General features: G+C 27.2%; 1 protein-coding gene across 3 annotated transcripts in view; it reads left to right on the forward strand.

The window, feature by feature from the left end:
- LOC122505928 (homeobox protein homothorax) overlaps nucleotides 1-20,636 on the forward strand; it is a 501,951-nt gene that overhangs the window by 257,066 nt on the left and 224,249 nt on the right. For 2 of the 3 annotated variants that reach the window (XM_043617815.1, XM_043617814.1), the window contains exon 9: nucleotides 14,326-14,373. The exons of the other annotated variant lie outside the window; for it this stretch is intronic. In XM_043617815.1, coding sequence (XP_043473750.1) covers nucleotides 14,326-14,373 — 48 coding nt within the window. The remainder of the gene's footprint in view (nucleotides 1-14,325; nucleotides 14,374-20,636) is intronic. 3 annotated transcript variants of the gene reach the window in all.

The following is a 20,636-nucleotide window of genomic DNA, read 5'->3' on the forward strand; positions in this document are numbered from 1 at the left end:
TTTCTTATTCTTCTTAAACTATACCTTTTAAATTTCAGGATTACATTATCCACATAATTCAGGTCTCGAACTAGGTCCGTAAATTCCGCAATGGACCGTTTTGCTTGAATTCCGTAAAAGTCAGTTTTTTTTAAAAAAAGGTCCGTAATTTGAAATGAAAAAGGACAAAAAATTCTACAATATTGTTGGATATAATTTGGAAAATTTCAGAGAAATTACAAATGATTGCAATAATTGAATTATTTTCAAAAGTTAATAAAATTCTCGTCAAAATTTCAATCATCTTTAGAAATAACATTCTTCTCCAAAATTCAATTGATTTCAAAAATTTTAATAAAATTCTTGGGGAAATTTCAATTATTTTCAAAAATTTAAGTTAAAAATTTCTTTAATTTAAGAAATAACATTCTTCTCCAAAATTCAATTAATTTCAAAAATTTTAATAAAATTCTTGGAAAAATTTCAATTATTTTCAAAAATTTTCACTACGGCTGCTATACTCTTGAAAAAAATTGATTTTCGATAGATTTTCTTCAAACTTTGAGAAAATGTTTCTTCGGGTGCCCTTTAAATGTGATAAAAATTTCAAAACCCTTTGCCATATCAAAAAACGAGATATTGTGGTTGACATTTTTTATTCTTAACATAATCGCATGTAAAAGTTTAAGTTTGAACTTGAATAACTCAAAATTTAGCATCGCAAAGTGTTTTTGACATTTTTACCACATTTAAAGGGTACCCGAAAAAACATTTTATGAAAATTTGAAAAAAATCTATGGAAAATCAATTTTTTCAAATCAATTTTTGTTTACCTTACTTCAATGATTTTCGATACTACCTATTTTAATAAAATTTTCCAAAAGAATTCAATTATTTAAAAAAATGTTTATAAAATTCGAAGCAAACATTTAATTATTTACATAAAATAATAAAAATTTCACAGTAATTCAATTATTTACATATTTATTTTTAATACAATTTTAATCAAATTTTTTTGAAAAATGTAATTATTCCTAAAAATTTTATTAAAATTCGTCAAAAGAAATGAATTATTTAAAAAATTCTTTATGAAAATTCAATTTTAAGAAACATGGAATTATTCAATTAATTATTGTTTTTTGTATTTTAATAATTGAATTCTAGTTGAATTTGATAATAAAAATCAATTTAAAAATGAAATTAAGTTAAAATTTTAGATTATAATCGAATTTTAAAAGCATTATAGCGTAAATTTTTTTGAAATAATTGAATTTTGAAGAGGTTTCAAATTAAAACTTTTTGAAAATCTGAATTTTTCATATTTTTAACTAAATTAATTTTTTTTGAAAAAGTTTAATTGCGAATTTTTTTTTAAAATTATTTGAAGTTAGTATTTTCTAAAATATATTTAATTGAAAAATTTCCGAATAATGGAAATTTTGTAAAATTTAATTGTAAACAAATGAAATTAAAAATTCTCAAACAACTTTTTCAAAAATTATTAAAAAATAATGGATTTATAGAAGAATTTTAGTTAAAAAAAGTAAAAAAAAATTTAATTTTGTAGAAGGTACAAATTATTGTAGAAATTCAATTATTTTTAAAAGTTATGTAATAAAATTCTTCGCAGATATTTGATTATGTTTAAAAATACTAAAATTCTTCTTAGGGATTGTAAAAAAATAAATTTGTAAATTCTCGAACAAATTTTTCAAAAATTATTAAAAATAATGAATTTACAGAAAAATTTTAGTTAAAAACACTAAAAAAAATTTAGTTTTGGAAAAGTTACAAATTATTGCAGAAATTCAATTATTTTCAAGAGTAATAATATTCTTCGCAAAAATTAAATATTATTCAAAAATAATAAAATTCTTCTTAGGAATTCAATTATTTTCATAAATAATAAAACTCATCGCAGAATTTCAATTATTTTTAATACAATTTATTTTAGTCGAATTTCTCGAAAAATGTAATTATTCTTAAAAATTTTATTAAAAATCGTTAAAAAAAATTCAATTATTTAAAAATTTTTCGATAAAATTCTTTATGAAAATTCAATTTTAAGAAATATTTAATTATTCAATAAATTATTTATTTTTCTATTTGAATAATTGAATTCTCGTTGAATTTTCTAATAAAAATTGATTAAAAAATGAATTTCAGTTAAAATTTTAGATAATAGTTGAATATTTAAAGCAATGTAGCGTGAATTTTTAGAAACAATTGAATTTTGAAATTAATTTTTTTGAAAAAGTTTAATTGAATCTTTTTTCATATTATTTGAAGTTTTTATTTTCTAATATGTATTTAATTAAAGAATTTACGAATTATTGAAATTTTTTTAAATTGAATATTGTAAACAAATGGATTTGAAAATTGTCAAAGAACTTTTTCGAAAATTATTAAAAATAAACGATTTAATGAAGAATTTAAGTTAAAAATTCTTGAAAATAATAATTAAATTGATGATTTTATCACTCGGTCATGTTTAATTATTATAAAACATGAAGAAATCGATGACTCCGAGTCAAAGACTCGGAGTTATCGATATCTTCATGTTTTATAGTTATAAAAAGTAAATTTATAGTTTTAAGTAAAATGTTCTTTTATTTGACTCGGACTGCTTATATTTTTGTCAGTAATTTTTAATTTTTGGTCCGTTAAGTCCGTATTTTTAAATACTTTCACTGCTTCGAACCCTGATATAATTTTTAAGGGGTTACATAGGACAAAACGAACAGAAAAAGTATTTTTTTTCTAATTTTTTTATTTGAACACTTTCATATCTTTAAGTACATTATAGAATAAGTGATTTATAAAATTTTCTTTAAAAAAATATTATATATCAGGCCTGTAGCAACAAGTTCTTTGAGACCCTTTGCAAATATGTACTTTTGCGGTTGAAAATTTTCTGAATTCTTTAACTAAAATCAAAAAACCAGATATTTTCTGTTAATCAGCAAGTAAACAAAGGATTTAAAAAAGAAATTTGCAGTTTTGTACCTTTTTTTGTCAATCAGAAAAATCGGTTCTAATCAGCAAAAAAAAAACATACATTTTCCGTCCATCTTGACCCTTGTAACCTCGTAATTATTCATCTGACATTTACAATAATTTTCTTTGCTTGTATACAAATGAAAGCATTATATGTGAAAATGTAAATTAAAAAAAAAATAATTCCCCCTTATTGTTAAATATATTTTTGTTGAAGTCTTTAACATAATGTAATGTGAACAGTTAGGAGGCAAATCAAGGAAAATAGAGAAAATACGTGCTGTCTGTTTAGCCCTGAAATCATGCTTGTGGAATTGCATCGTTTATATTCGTGTGTGCTTTACCCACGTCGATTGCCTCCGCACATGTATTTTTATGTGTACGAGCATCCAACGGGATTCAGTGAAAGTGAAACACTGGCTGCGGCACGACTCTTTGCTTTATAATAGTCATTTGTGTATAAATATAAAATCTAATGGGAAACAAGCCAAGAAACCGACTTGGAATTTTTATCTGTTTTGCTTGATCAAAGATATAAATAAAAAATCAGTTGCAATCCTTTTTCTGAATAAAAAAAAAAATCCTATTATTTATTCTCATTGCATTCAATTTAAATTAATTAGGAAATTAAACAAGAGTTGAGGAATAAGCAAAAATCTTTTGAAACTATTTTAGATTTTTAGTTAATGATATTAAATCATACAACTTGCGGACTTTGCAATTTGTTTGCTGCTTTTAGATACATAACAACAATATTGTTGTTTTGAATTACCTTAGATTCTTAATATGTCCAAAAGAAGCTATGGCCAATGTTTTATTTTCATTAAAGATGTACAGTGAACGTATTTCGTTGCAAACCTTTGCACAGGTTCAAAAAAACTGAAAACTGTGAAGAACATTAATTGACTCGAGTGGAAACTGAACAAAAACTATTTATACTCAGGTAATTATTGCTTTGGAGAATAAGAATAAAATTTGTGTACGTGGCGCAGCGCATGCATTTTTAAGGGTCATTGGATAATTCATTTAACTCGGTTGTTAAATACGAATAAGTCGCCTAGCCTTCTTCTTTTCGTATTCTGTCCCTCTCGTTATCGCATTACGTCTGCCAGGGTCGAGCTGAAGAAAAGTAGCCAAGTGTAATGTGGTTATAATTAATTTCCGCGTAATTAGCGGACGCCCGGTCGGAGGTGGTTATCTCGGGTGGACGATCGTTACGCAGCCGCTGTCTGACATAGCTGCTACAATAAAGTACGGCTCCTGTTATTACGGTAAATTAATATACCGACTGGTAGGCAGATACCAAAGAGCGTAGAAGTTAGTCTGGGTTAGATATCTAACTCTAACCCTCATGTACATACAGGTTGCCTCATATACATACAGAAACTCATGTTCCTACAAATACATGAATGCAGCATCGAATATATATGTAAAGGACTATTAAGCTCCATTGCCTCACTCTCCTACAACAACCAGCAACTTTGGTGATGCCAAAGAAAGAATTGTCCTAATTTTTCTGTATCGTGCATTAGTAAGGCAAGATTGAATAATTTCTTATTTTTCACAAGATGCCATACTATATTCAAGTTTAATTTTTACTGACTTTCTTTAAAAATAAAATTAGCAATTTTAAAAATAATAGACAGACAATGATATAGATGTCATTGAGCTTTTGTAAAAGAAAAAATTTAAAGGGATATATTCGTATACAATATGCTAATGGGAATCGTGGGTGATTTTTGGGTGAACCATTACTTACGGTACAGGTCGGCCACGTTGGTAGCGAAAGGCTGTTTGATGCTTCCGTGGGGTTTGAGTATGTACTTGTAGATGGTCGATAACAGTTATTAGAGTCGTTTTTTTTACAATGTTCGCGTTCCTCTTTGGCTGGGTGTTTATGCCAACCTCTGGGCTCAGGCCACACCATCGCAGTAACTAAGTCGGGAGCGGGCAAATGTTGCCTTCCCATATATCGGAGGACACTCCCCGGTCCCTTTGATTATATATAATTATCGGCATTTTAATAACTAATCATTTTCCTTGCGCTGCTTCTCCGCAAAAGCGGAGGAAGAAGAAGAAGAAGAAGAAGCTGCTTCCGAGACGTGTCTGCTACCGTTTCTCCATAGTGCTAGAAAATTGACTGCAAAACTGCTTTTTAAAAGCTGTACATATTTAAATTGCTTACAATTAAAAATTTCAAGAAGAATATTATTCATGAAACTAATAAAGATGAAAGGGTTTTCACAAATGTGAATGTGTCAGACGTTGATGACATTGTAGAGTTGGGAAATATTCTGCGGCTTCGAACTAATGATCTATGTGAATGTTTCTTTAAACACACAAATATTGTTGCGGCCATCACGTGACTCGAGAGTCACGTTTTATTAAGGTAGTAAACACTGGTCAGGGTTGTCACAAAAATTTAATTTTGTTTTTCCCTAACATTACCCTGATTTCCAGACAAAATTTTGACTTAATCATTATTATTTTTATATAGAAATTAAGATTTTCAAAATTCAATTACCAAATAATTAAATACTTCTTAAAATTGAATTTTTATAAAAAATTTTAAAAATAATTTAATTCTTTCGTCGAATTTCAAAAAAAAAAAAAAAATTGTAAAGATTTGAATTCCTGTGAAGAATTTTATTTGTGAAAGTAATTGAATTCCGGAGAAAAATATTATTATTTATGATAATAATTAATTTCTTGTGAAGAATTTTATTAAATTTTTTTTTAAATAATTGAATTTCTCAGAATTTTTAAAAAACTTTTTGAAAATAATTAAATTCCATCGAGAAATTTTATTAAAAAAAATTAAAAATAATTAAAATTTGTCGTAGAATTTTATAAAATTTTTTTTTTAATAATTGAATTCCTGTGAAAAGTTTTATTCTTAAAAAGAATTGAATTCTTGATCAGAATTTTATTAAAATTTCTTAAGTAAAAGAATCGAACTCGAAATTTTTTCGAGAATTCAATTATTTAAATACAAAAATAAATAATTTATTAAATAGTTAAATATTTCTTAAAATTGAATTTTTATAGAGAAATTTATAAAAAAAATTTTTAAATCATTGAATTCTTTCGCCGAATTTAAAAAAATTTTTAAGAATAAATGCAATTTTCCATCATTTTATTTAAAATTGTATAAAAAATAATAATTCTGCGATAAGTTTTGTTATTTATAAAAATAATTTAATTCTTGCAACGAATTTTATTAAAACATTTCTAAGGTATTGAATTTTTGTGTAGAATTTTATTTGTGAAAATAATTGAATTGCGAAGACAAAATATTATTATTTATGATAATAATTAATTTCTTGTGAAGAATTTTATTTAAATTTAAATTTTTTTATTTTTAAAATTTTTTTTTTTATTTTCAATTTTATTTCAAGTTTTTTTTTAATTATTAAATTGCTCAGAATTTTTAAAACCTTTTTGAAAATAATTAAATTCCATTGAGAAATTTCATTAAAAAATTGAAAATAATTGAAATCTAACGAAGAAATTTATTAAATTTTTTTTTTAAATAATTGAATTCCTGTGGAAAGTTTTATTTTTGAAAATAATTGAATTCTTGGGAAGAATTTTTTTTTAAATTTCTTAAATAATTGAATTGCTTCGAAGAATTTTATATTTTACGAAAATAATTTTATTCTATGATCAATTTTATTATAATTTTTCAAATATATAAAGCATTTTGTCAAAATTTGTTTAAATAATTGAATTCTCGAGAAAAAATTTATTATTTATGAAATTTTCAAGTAATTCTGCAAAAGAATTAAATTAGTTTAATAAACAACAAAATTCTTCCCATAAAGTCAATAATTCTAAGGAATTTGAATAAAATTCTTTTCCAAAATTCAATTATTTTGGTAAATATCAAAATTCATCACAAGAATTCAATTCTTTTGAAAAGTAATAAAATACTCTGAAGAAATTAAATTATTTTCAAAATTTTTTAAAAATTCTCGTCAAGAATTAAATTATCTTTATAAATAGATAGCGAAATTCTTCTCAAGAATTAAATTATTGTCAAAAATTTTAATAAAATTCTTGGCAAAACTTCAATTATTTAAAGAAAATTTAATAAACTTCTTTGCATGAATTCAATTGTTTTCAAAAATTATTATTTAAATTCTTCTCAAACATTCAATTATTTTTAAAAATTAAAAAAAATTTTTTTTTAAGTTTTCAATTATTTTCAAATTGATTTCAAATTGATTTCTCAACATTTTTTTAAATAATAGAATTTTTAAAAGAATTTTATTTAAATTTTTCGAAATAATTGAATTTCTCAGAACTATTTTTTTCAATTCTCTGAATATACTTGAATTCTTACGAGAAGCTTCATTAAAAAATTGAAAATAATTGAATTGGTGAGAAGAAATTTATAAAAAATTGGTAAGTAATTGAATTCCTGTGAAATTTTTGATAAAATTTTGTTTAAAGAATCGAATTCTGTTGGAAAATTTTATTAAAATAGTAGACATTAAAAATAATTGAAATGAGGAAAATTTTTGCAAATAATTGAAATTTTGACAAGAATTTTTATTAAATTTTTTGAAAATAATTGTATTTTGGAGAAGAATTTTATTATTTATTAAAATAATTAAAATTTTTACTAGAATTTTACAAATTTTTGAATATAATTGAATTTATGCGAAGAAATATATAACTTTTGAAAATAATTGAATTTCAGTAATCAGTTGTTAAAATTTCTATTTAAATTCATTAAAAATTGAAATTTTCTAAAACTTCATATTGAAACCTTTGAAGTTCATCTATTTATGAAGATTGTAAACGCAATTCTTTTGAAATACAATTAATTTTGAAATTTTGAAGTAAAATTGTTCATTAAATAATTTCTAAGTAACAATTTTATGACAGTTTTGAAGAATTAAGTTATTTAAAAGAAATTATTGTCAGAAATAGAAAAAATGAAAGGTTTTGTGTTGGAATTCTTGGCAATTTCATAGTTTATGAGGTAAACAAGAAAGACACCAAAATTCAGAATTTTCTTATAAATTCTAAAAATTACATTTTTTCCAATACTTTTAATAATAATTCCCGACTTTTCCCTGATTTCCCTGACTTGTGGTAATCCTGCTGGTGAATTTGGTCTGCGTATTAATTTCAAGATAAGATACAATGGCATCTTATAATTCAATATCCATTTTGTATATATTAAATATATTTCAGATTTTTCTTATAATAATGTACAGAATTGCTAGTTTACTGTTTTGTATGATTTTATTCTACTAGCACTTTGAAAATAAGTTTATAATTTCGTCTCAGGTTCCTTTTGCAAGGTTTTTTCATTTACGCTTCAGGGCGCGGCCATCACAACTCGTAAAACATAAAGATGCCTCGCATAGATTAGTCTCCCTCGTCAACGCCACGTTTCGTTCCGTTTCGGATAAAAAAATTTAACAGTGGGAAGTATCTTGTCGAAAGGTGTTGATGGTGGAAGGTGAATAGATTTATTTGAAAAATAACTACTTGATACTTTGAAAGGTTCCTAATCAAATTTAGAGCTATGTGAAAACAAATTCAAGTTCCGAACAAATTTTAGTAAGTTGTTGTTCTTGCTTAGTTTGTTCTTTCTTTTTCTCTCTTGTTTCGTGTCGATGGGCGCCAAGGTCAGAACGATGAGCAAAACAAGTGGTTGGCAGCTTTTTGCATATGCCATAATGAGTGATTATGGCGCTTTTAAGTTGGACGTTTTGCTTGTATTTTTAAAAAGGGCGTTTCTGAACGAATGAAGTGAGCGTCGCGTGACGAGCGCCAATCATCTTTGGGCGACTTTATGACTAAAAATATGTTCACTTTTTGAAAATGTGAACGTAGTATTTCTGCACTAAGCTAATGAATGTAAATAGCTCTTTGAGAATGAAAGTCGTGTTCGGCAGAGGTTGTTTTATTTAACCTTTTATTATATAAAGTTGAGAAAAATTCTCTATTCAAACTTTTTCTTAATATGATTGCCGAATTTCAAGGGCTTTCGAAATTAGCGTGCAAGATTATTAAATCTTTTTTAATCGTAAAAAATTGACAAATAAAATACTTAAACTTTAAAATGAGAATTTTCTTTTTTTTGAGGTATTTAAAGATTGCGCTTGTTTGATAAGAGTGATTAAACCTTTAGGAAGCAAATAACTGTAATTGTTAGTAGATGAGGTATTATGGAAAGGAGCGAAGAAACTGACTATCGCTGTAACTTGGGGTCGTATAAATGTGTCGGTAAAGTCAACTCAAGCGAGCTGAAGGAGAAATTCGAAGCTTCCTACGGGAATAGGAGAAGACCAATATACCCCTTACTTCCTGGCACGGACGCATAAATCTTCAGACCAAGACACCCTGCTTCTACGAGATGTTCTACTGCCTCGGATATTACCTAATAGTGTCGGTATCTTCTTCTTCGTTCTGGTTCCGACAATTTTATCCATTTTATCCATTTCATTCATTTCATCCATTTCATCAACTTTTCTTACTGTATTTTTTCCATCTTCTCCTTTGATGATAAAGACAGAAAAACCTTAGCTCAAAATGATTTCGGTATGGTATACATTTTAAAAGATAGAAAAAATGTGTTTAGGTTCTAAAGAATCATCATCGCCCTTATTTCTGACTTTTGAAACTTGATAATTGACATTGACAGAGCAGACATTGTTGTTGTTGACTTTATCAAGAAGTGTATAGTTACACATAGAAGAAGAATAAGAAGAAGAAGAAAATGAGTAAATAAAGTAACGGGAGGTAAAAAACAGAAAGTTAAGTGACTGTAGCCGACATTGTATACGTGTAAAGTGAGGTGGTTGATAGTCGAGACGAGATCAAGCATATCAGAGGGTGTAAAGGTAAATGTAAGCAGTATGCCATTTTCCAGACGATGAGGCTCGAAGCCCTACTCTGCTTCTTAGCATGGGTAATCCCTGCGTTACCACCGGAACGGCCATAGGAAGCCATATCCACAAGTACGATCTCGGGGCTTCTCAGATTTCATTTTTAATTCACCTATACCCAATGCAAGTCTAATTATCGGTCATTCAACTCTGTTTAATAAAACACTATAGTGATGATGAATTAGTGAGGGCCAGGGTAACATTTCGTATAGTAATGCACAACTTTCATTACATAGTGGACTATTCAGTTAGACTACTCTTCTGAGTGGTCATTTATGATAACTTTCAACAGGGTTGACACAAAAATTTAATTTTGTTTTTCCCTTACTTGTCCCTGACTTCCAGACAAAATTTTTACTTTTTCCCTGACCCTGAAGAATATACTGATTCACACCAAAAATTATTAGATACACAAAAAAATGTTCTGTTATATTTGTTTACAAATTTCTTTTAAATTATTCGAAAACAACAATTACTTCTTTTTTAAATAAATACTTAATCATTATTATTTTTCTATAGGAATTAAGATTTTTAAAAATTTTAAATTCAAACCTTTCTGAAATTAAACAACTTATAAAAAATTGTTATAAAACATGAAGAAATCGATCACTCCGAGTCGTCGACTCGGAGCAATCGATTTCTTCATGTTTTATGATAAATTTAAAATGACAGAGTGATAAAATCATTATTTCATATCATAAGAATATTGTAACTATAAATTCAAATTTTCAAACATTTTAATTTGAACTCTTTTCAAAATTCAATTATTTCTAAAAATTCATGCTATAATGCTTTTAATATTCAATTATAATGCAAAATTTTAAGTAAAATTCATTTTTAATCAATTTTTGTTAGAAAATTTTTCGAGAATTCAATTATTTAAATACAAAAATAAATAATTGAATATTTCTTAAAATTGAATTTTTGTAAAGAAATTTATAAAAAATTTTAAAAATAATTGAATTCTTCCGGCGAATTTAAAAAAAAATTAATAAGAAATGCAATTTTCTATCATTTTATTTAAAATTGAATAAAAAATAATAATTCTGCGATAAATTTTGTTATTTATGAAAATAATTGAATTCTTTCGGCGAATTTAAAAAAAAATTTTAAAGAATTGAATTCATGTGAAGAATTTTATTTCTGAAAATAATTGAATTCCGGAGAAAAATATTTTTACTTATGATAATAACTAATTTCTTGTGAAGAATTTCATTCAAATTTTTTTTTAAATAATTAAATTGCTCAGAATTTTTAAAAACTTTTTGAAAATAATTAAATTCCATGGAGAAATTTCATTAAAAAATTGAAAATAATTGAAATCTGACGAAGAATTTTATTAAATTTTTTTTTTAAATAATTGAATTCCTGTGAAAAGTTTAATTTTTGAAAAAAATTGAAATCTTGGGAAGAATTTTATTAAAATTTCTTAAATAATTGAATTGATTCGAAGAATTTTATATTTTACGAAAATAATTGAATTGTCTCGAAGATTTTTACAAATATTTTTGACAATAATTGTATTTCCTAGGAAGAATGTTATATTTTACGAAACTAATAATTGTATTCAATGATGAATTTTATTATAATTTTTCAAATTTATAAAGCATTTTATCAAAATTTTTTTAAATAATTGAATTCTCGAGAAAAATTTTATTATTTATGAAATTTTCAAGTAATTCTGCAAAAGAATTAAATTAGTTTAATAAACAACAAAATTCTTCCCATAAAATCAATTATTCTAAGGAATTTTAATAAAATTCTTCTCTAAAATTCAATTATTTTGATAAATATCAAAATTCATTACAAGAATTCAATTCTTTTGAAAAGTAATAAAATACTTTGGAGAAATTAAATTATTTCCAAAATTTTTTAAAAATTCTTGTCAAAATTTCAATTATCTTTATAAATAGATAGCGAAGATCTTCTTAAGAATCAAATTTATTGTCAAAAATTTTAATAAAATTCTTGGCAAAATTTCAATTATTTAAAGAAAATTTAATAAACTTCCTTGCATGAATTCAATTGTTTTCAAAAATTATTATTGAAATTTTTTTCAGGCATTCAACTATTTTTAAAAGTTTAAAAAAAATTCTTTAAAAAGTTTTCAATTGTTTTCGAATTGATTTCTTGCGAAGAATTTTATTCAAATTTTTTTCAAATAATTGAATTCCCATAAAAAATGTATTATTTGTGAAAATAATTGAATTGAATAGGAGAATTTTATTAAAATTGCAATTTTATTAACTAAATCTTGTAAAGAATTTTGTTAAATTTTTTTAAATAATAGCATTTTTAAAAGAATTTTATTTAAATTTTTTGAAGTAATTGAATTTCTCAGAACTATTTTTTTTTGAATTCTCTAAATATATTTGAATTATTTCAAGAAACTTCATTAAAAAATTAAAAATAATGAAATTGGTGCGAAGAAATTTATAAAAAATTGGTAATTGAATTCCTGTGAAATTTTTATTAAAATTTTGTTTAAATAATTGAATTCTTTTGGAAAGTTTTATTAAAATAGTAGATATTAAAAATAATTACAGTAAAAAAATTTTTTGAACATAATTGAAATTTTGCCAAGAATTTGATTGAATTTTTTGAAAATAATTGAATCTTGGAGAAGAATTTTATTATTTGTAAAAATAATTGAAATTTTGACGAAAAGTTTTATAAATAATTAAATTTTGGAGAAGAATTTTATTAAATTTTTTTAAAAATAATTGAATTTTGGAGAAGAATTTTATTATTCATAAAAATAATTGAAATTTTGACGAAAAGTTTTATAAATTTTTGAAAATAATTGAATTCCGTTAATCAGTTGTTTTTAAAATTTGTATTTAAATTCATTAAAAATTGGAATTTTCTTAAGTTTTTTATTGAAACCTTTGAAGTTCATCTATTTATGAAGATTGTAAACGCAACACTTTTAAAATCCAATAATTTTGAAGTTTTTAAGAAAAATTATTCATTAAATAATTTTTAGGTACATAATAATTTTATGATAGTACTTCAAGAATTAAATTATTTAAAAAGAAATTATTGTCATAAATAGAAAAATGTGAAGGTTTTGTATTAGAATTCTTGTCAATTTCATAGTTTATGAAGGCAAACAAAAAAGACACCAAAATTCAGAATTTTCTTATAAATTCTAAAAATCAAGTTTTTTCCAGTATTTTTAATAAAAATCCCTGACTTTTCCCTGATTTCCCTGACCAATTCTAATTTCCCCGACTTCTCTGACTTGTGGCAACCCTGTTCAATTTACACGTTAATTAAACAATTATCGAATTATTCAAAATTTTATGCAGAGATGAATGATCAATAAAATAAAATGGGTACACTCAAAATGATTGTTTCATGCCATTATTTCAAGTACATGAACCCAGCAGCAGAGATTTACTAACAGCTTATTTCGCCGAAATCTACTAATTTACACTCATCGTTTAAAAATAATTAGCACATTTAGGAATGTCCGTGCGGCACGGCGTTTGTTTAGAGTGTATCAACGTTAATAAGGTCATTTGAGCAATCATTGCCACGTAATTAACAAATTAGTACATATGTAATCTGGTGCGTGACGGCACAACGAGACAATTATGTGGCCGAGACTGAGTAGGATCAACTATCATCTCACAAAGTCTGTGCAACCTGGAGTTTAGTACAGAAGTTTGAAAGTGTAGCCGTGAAAAGAATATGTCCACTTATTGTTAAGCTATTTAGAGCAAGGACCGATGCTAGAGAAACGAAACTAAACTAAAAATTTACTTTCAATTTAGTTTCGTGTCGACTCAATACTAAATTTAAAAAATGAATTTAGTTTCGTTTCGATTCGAAACTTAATTAACTTTCGCGTACTTTCGCGTTGACTTTCGAAACTAAAGTTTGAAGAGCGCCGAAGTCGCAGTCTAAAAATCACTACTTATAATATTATTTGGAATACTTTAATCAACATTTGAAAGGAGAAAAAAAAGTAAAGTAGATGGCACGTTTTCTACTGTAAAGTCGTCAGTCTTTATTGGGCATAAAGCTAGTAGACAGTTTGCACATTGTCTGCACTTGCAGATACAACCACATTTGTTTGGAATATATGTGCTTATACGTGTGCGTATGCACGAGGAAGGGTTAGCAACTCGTAATGGTCACCCGTAAAATATTTATCACGGAAATTAGTCGCACGATGATGTATGCTCGCGTACGTTTGCAAAACGCATCGCTGTATATAGTTTCGGCGTGGCGGACGTACATGCAAGCTGCCTTTGTGTATTTTTGAACCCCTTCCGTTTTCCTGCATCGAATTTTGGACATTTCAATAGAGCAAGAGACAACTTTAACAGTACCAATATTGCACTTACATAAATATTTTCCCTTTTTCTTAGAACATTATTTTATATTATTTGTTTGTAATGTATGTTAAATCTTTTGTTTTTTTCTGTTACAGGTAAGTCGTCATTTCACTCACCGGAACCGAAGTTAATAACGTCCAACGGTGAGTAGTTCTGGATTTATTTTTTGTTTTTTTTCCCTTAAATCCTCCTTAGACTATCAAACTATCAAAACTGAGTTATTTTGATGACTTATAAATAGTTTAGTTTACTAGGAAGGATTGTTACCAGCGGACAATTTTTCATGGAACTTGGATCCAAAACCCCTTTTATCACCGCGTGTAAAAATAATGATTCCCTTCCCGATTTGTTCTATTTTAAATAGTGCTTCAGCTAGAAAAGGTGGCATTAGTTAGCGGTCCAGAGTATACTTGATTCTATCTATTAGATATAAATTTTTGTATAAATAAAAATGAAGTATGTGAATCGGAAAGAAGTTTCACTAGAGAAGAAAGGAGGGAAATTATGGGTGGAGATTGAGCAGAGGAATACAATTTGAATAAGTAAGAAAGAACACCGACGGTTACGAAAATCACCAGGGACATCCAACTTCCTAACGGTTTGACGCTCATCCACTTGGCTGAATACGACATTAGCATTGAGAAGTGCCAGAAGTTAACGCAGCGTGTCATTTTGATGTCTCTTTAACCGGCCGCCCTCCGTTTCCTCTTATCTCGAATATAATAACATAAACCACGCGGAAACACAGCTACCAACGCGTTACGTCACACCGACCGTCAACTATTGTTTCAATCATACAATTCCTGCCCTAGGCTAAATTTACCAAATCTTTGCATCTTTTGGGTTAACATAAGCTATTAAAAAAATTCAATCTTCTGATTTGATTAATATTGAAAATAAAGTTTTAGCGTGAATCTGGGGTTAAAAATTCTCTTGAAGGTAAAAGGGGAAATCTACCAATTGGATGCAATAACGTAGCGCAGTGGTAGTAGCGTTGGTGGCGCTGGGTTTCCGCTAGCGTATCGATTCCTGGAAGCGCAGCAATGAAACCTACCCCGTACCAGCGACAATCTCTCTCTCTCTCTTTCTCCCACACCCTGAGGCCCAACACGCAGCACCAGTACCACCCTCGCCCTGAAACTGTAACGCCCAACCCGTCTCTTTCTGCTCTCAACCTTACCCCCTATCCACCCCTTCAAGCTAACTTTCCAGATATGAATTAACAGAGTTACGGAGCTTCTGTGGTGCTTCCAAGGGGTCCCCCTCTTGAGTTATACACTTTACTGATTCTAAAATGTTACTCAAGTCTCACACTTCCATTCAGGTGATGGAAATTTCCAACTTGCGAAACTTTAAAAAAGATAAGTGTTTTTTAAGAGAAATCTTTTAAATTTCATATTTGTTAATACTGTTCCGATTAAAGCTACCGTTCGGTGAAGTAATTTTACTATATTAATTTCTTGCGGCTAAACAAAAAATGTCGCCCGTTAGTTTAACTCTATTTCCTTTACATATTGGATAATGAAAAACAAGATCTAATTAAACTTTTTGTTGTAGACGTTCTGAAATCCCATCGCGAATATCCGAAAAGTACAGCGTGTAGTGTTTTAGTTTCGAAACCTATATGATAAGTGTAGTTTAATGACGTGACGCTTCAGGTTGGTGCAGGCACGATGGAAGTTACCGGACTGAAGAAGGGGCGTCAGTACAAGAGGCGGGGGTGGGGTTGAGGATAGAAAGGGGTAGCGGTGAAGGGTATGCAGCATTAAATCATAGAGCTGAGCGCCTGCCGCCGGTTTACTGCCGGATAAAACGCAGTGACTGTTATGTTATGGACCACCTGTATGCCTCGACCCTGAACTCGAGTCGACTGAAATCTATATAGGGCAGAAAGCAGCCCCCGCTGTTTTCACACTGGGACCCCATGTATGCACTCGTCTTCTCTGACTCTCATAAATAATATTCCTTGTTTTTTGTCAATCGAACTTTGCTAATGATTTTTAAATACTTTCTTCGGGCATAGTCCAGATCATCATTTTGTGATATGAAGCAATACTCTAACTTACTCTAATACCCATCAGTTAAATTGGAATAAGACCGTTCCATCTAATACAGAGTTGGCACAGGTCAGGGATTTTAGAGAATTCAGGGATTTTTATTCAAAGTACGGGAAAAAATTAAATTTTTAGAATTCATAAGAAAATTCTGCATTTTTGGTGTCTTTTTATGTTTACCTCATAAACCTATGAAACTACTACTAATTCCAATACAAAACCTTAAAAATAATTTTTCTATCTTTGACAAAAATTAATTTTGTAATATTATTTGATTATTACAAAAGTTTTCACGCCATTATCTTAATAAATAACAAAATTCGTCATGGAAATACAATTATTTTTAGGAATTTTAATAAAATTCTCTATAAAATTCAATTATTTTCATAAATAACAATATTCATAAAAAAAAATTTGATTTATTTTCAAAACTAATAAAATTCTTCAAAGAAATTAAATTATTTTCAAAAATTTTCATCGTAGAATGTCAAAGATTTCTAATACTTTAAATAAATTCCTTGAAAAATGCAATTATTGTTAAAAATTTTATTAAAACTTGAGAAAAGAATTCAATTTTAAGAAAAATTCAATTATTCAATAAAATAATAAAATTCGTTGCTATAATTCAAATATTTTCATAAATAACATTTAATTCGTCGCAAAAAATGAATTATTTTCAAAAATTTTCAAGTAACTCTGCAAAAGAATTAAATTAGTTTGATAAACAAGAAAATTCTTCCCATAAAATCAATTATTTTAAGGAATTTGAATAAAATTCTTTTCCAAAATTCAATTATTTTGATAAATATTAAAATTCATCAGGAAGAATTCAATTCTTTTGAAAAGTAATAAAAAACTTTGCAGAAATTAAATTATTTTCAAAATTTTTTAAAAATTCTTGTCAAAATTTCAATTATCTTTATAAATAGATAGCGAAGATCTTCTCAAGAATTAAATTTATTGTCAAAAATTTTAATAAAATTCTTGGCAAAATTTCAATTATTTTAAGAAAATTTAATAAACTTCCTTGCATGAATGCAATTGTTTTCAAAAATTATTATTTAAATTTATTCTTCTCAGAAATTCAATTATTTTCAAAAGTTTAAAAAAAATTCTTTAAAAAGTTTTCAATTATTTTCAAAAATTGTTATAGAATTCTCTAATTTAATAAAGTTCGGTAAAATTTTACATTAAATTCCTTAAAGGAAATTAAATATTTTCAAAAGTTGTAAAATGGAAAATTTTTTTCTAATTTTCAAAAGTTGTCAATAAAATTCTTCGTAAAAATTAAATTTTAAGAAACATTCAATTTATTAAATAAATTATTTATTTTTGTATTTAAATAATTGAATTCTCGTAGAATTCAATTATTATTTCTCGTACTTTTAATTAACAATTTTGTAGAATTAATTTTTTTTTGAAAAAGTTTAAATGAATAGAAATTGATGTAATTGATTTAAAGAAGAATTTTATTTGAAAATTGTAGAAAATAATATTTAAATATGAAATGATGAAAATAATTTTGAAGAAATTACAGTAACAATATTCTTAAAATAATAAAATAAAATGAATTTGTCACTCGGTCATCTTTAATTATTATAAAACATAAAGTCTTCGACTCGGAGTGATCCATTTCTTTATGTTTTATTTTTATTTTATTTTTTCAATATATACACGGGCAATGCCATTTATTACAAAATTCAAGAAATACTTAAACTAAAAAAGAAAAAAGAAAAGATGCTTTTGTTGCTTTTTGTTGTTCAATTTGAAAAGGTTTGAATTTGAAATATTTGAAAATCTTAATCCTAATGAAAAAAAAATATTTATTTTAAATAAAACTATTGATGTTTTTGAATAATCTTACAATTGACCCACGTGAAATGATTCTACGGAAGTTCCGCATGGAATTCCATAAAGAATTCCGTACGAAATTCCGTAAAAATTTCCGTACGGAAATTTTGCAAATATTCCACATTGTATATTTTTGTAGAGTTTTAGATAACTTTAAAAAAAAACTGTTAAACTGGTACCAACTCTTATTAAAGCTGGTAATAGTTTTTTATACTTTATAATAGTATTTTCTTATTATTCTATTTTTTTAATTTTCAATTTATTTTATTAAGTTTACACGGAAAAAAATTCTTAGATGATAAAAAACTGTTAAAATAGTACCAACTCCAATTGAAGTTGGTAATAGTTTTTTTATAATTTTTAATATTTGCTTATTACATTTTTTTAATTTTTAATATTTTCTTTATTAATTTTACATGGAAAAAAATTCTTAGCTGATAAAAAAAATGTTAAACTGTTACCAAATCCAATTGAGCGTTTCGGTGCAATAATCGGTCTTGCGCCGGCAAAATGCTATGAGGCAAGACCGATTATTGCACCGAAACGCTCAATTGGAGTTGGTAACAATTTAACAGATTTTTTTTTAAAGTTATCGAAATCTCTACAAAAATATACAATATGTGGAATATTTGCAAAATTTTCGTACGGAAATTTTTACGGATTTCCACACGGAATTCATTACTTAATTCCATACGGAATTTCCGTAGAGCGATTTCCGTAGAATCGTATCACGTGGGGGAAGAAATTCTTAAATTAATGTATCAGAAAATTCTTCTCAGTGTCTAATAATTATTTTAGAGTGAATCAGAATATTCTTTAGGGTCAGGGAGAAAGTCAAAGTTCTTTCTGGAAATCAGGGAAAAGTGAGGGGAAAAAGAAATTTTAATTTTTGTGGCAACCCTGTATTATTTTAATCCATATTCTTTTACCACTTTGGGAATATGTACATTAAATTTTTTGTGTTTTGAAGATTTCTTCAGTGCACTAGCACTGCTAGTTTGAAGATTTCTTCAATGCACTAGCACTGCTAGTTTGAAGATTTGAAGATTTTGAAGAATTCTTCAGTGCACTAGCAGTACTAGTTTGAAGATTTGAACCACGTATCAATCGAGGTAACAATTTTATTTTTTAATAAAGAATTTTCTCATACAGTGTGGTTATTTTCTAAGAGAAAAAGGGTAGAACAATATCCAGAGATATTAATGGAGGGATCGTCCTTGAGAGTGAGTCTCCAGTTTCAGAGATCGATAAATGTATGTATATATATATATACATCTGATAATGTTATAAATATACACGTATTATGTCCCTGAGATCGAGGTATACATAAGGTGAAGATATTTATGGGTATATGTAGGCATATGTATTGTATATCAGTGGTACCATATCTGCCTTTGTGCACCAAGTGAAGTCGCGAGTGCTTATCTCGGCCGCTGTTACAGTGCTCGGAATTAATACAATAAAGACATTCTCAATGGGAATTAATCAGACATCTACTATATACCTGAGCATTCCTTACTTTACTCCCCTCGAAGCAGGCTGTGCGCCGGTTTATTTTTTGCTAGCTGCTTACAGTATATATCGGCATATACCGAGGCAAATAGAGATATGTATTACTATGGAATTGAATACATTGCCCGGCTCGTGACTGTACCGACTTACTGGATTGGCTGTTGCGATAACGTTCTGAGGGATAAACCAAGCAACGAGTTATCAGTGATGCAGAGACATTAAAAAACTTTTTTTTTCTCCCTTTTCCAGAATATAACAAGAAATGAAAACAAGTAATGGGATTTGATAAAATGCAATATTTTACACAAATAATTGAAACTAATTTAATTTCCTTATAATTATGAAGCTGAATGTTGAGGCACGGCATTGCATTTTTTTTTCGAATGAATTTGCATTTCAAAGGATGTGAAAGCATATTGAGAAAGAAAAAGTGAAAAATGTCGATAAATCACGCGACCGGGTCACGGTTCCGTGATTGGATCGAGTTTCGTTCGTCGCTCCCCATATTCAAGCTCGTATATGGCAACGACTGCCCCTGACAGTTATCCTCGTCTGTGGAAGTTGTCACCCCCTCTCTGATCTGCTCCCGTTACGGTGTTATCAACCTTGCCTGAAAACGGTCATAAACATATCAAACAGCTCTCTCTCTCTCTCTCTCTCTCTCTTTCACACACGCACACGCTTTGTGGCGACCTGCCTCAACCCAAAATGTTAGGCGAAATTGCGCCGTAAATAACTTTTTAAGTGTACCATCGTCTGTCGACCCTCTCACCCATTGCCAACAACCCTCAAGCTGCAATGACTAATAAATAGTTATAAAAACAAATATTCCTGTATCTGGCCTAGAATCGATAAAAAATACCAAAACATTTAATATCATAACAATGATAGTTAATTCATTAGCATTTTGATTTTGTATCTACTTTAATCTGCTATTTCTTTAATTAAAAGAAGATAGGCGAAATTTGAAAGAAAGATAAGTAAAAATA

The sequence above is a fragment of the Leptopilina heterotoma genome, unplaced genomic scaffold, assembly GCF_015476425.1.
Source record: "Leptopilina heterotoma isolate Lh14 unplaced genomic scaffold, ASM1547642v1 Lhet_38, whole genome shotgun sequence".
Lineage (NCBI taxonomy): Eukaryota > Metazoa > Arthropoda > Insecta > Hymenoptera > Figitidae > Leptopilina > Leptopilina heterotoma.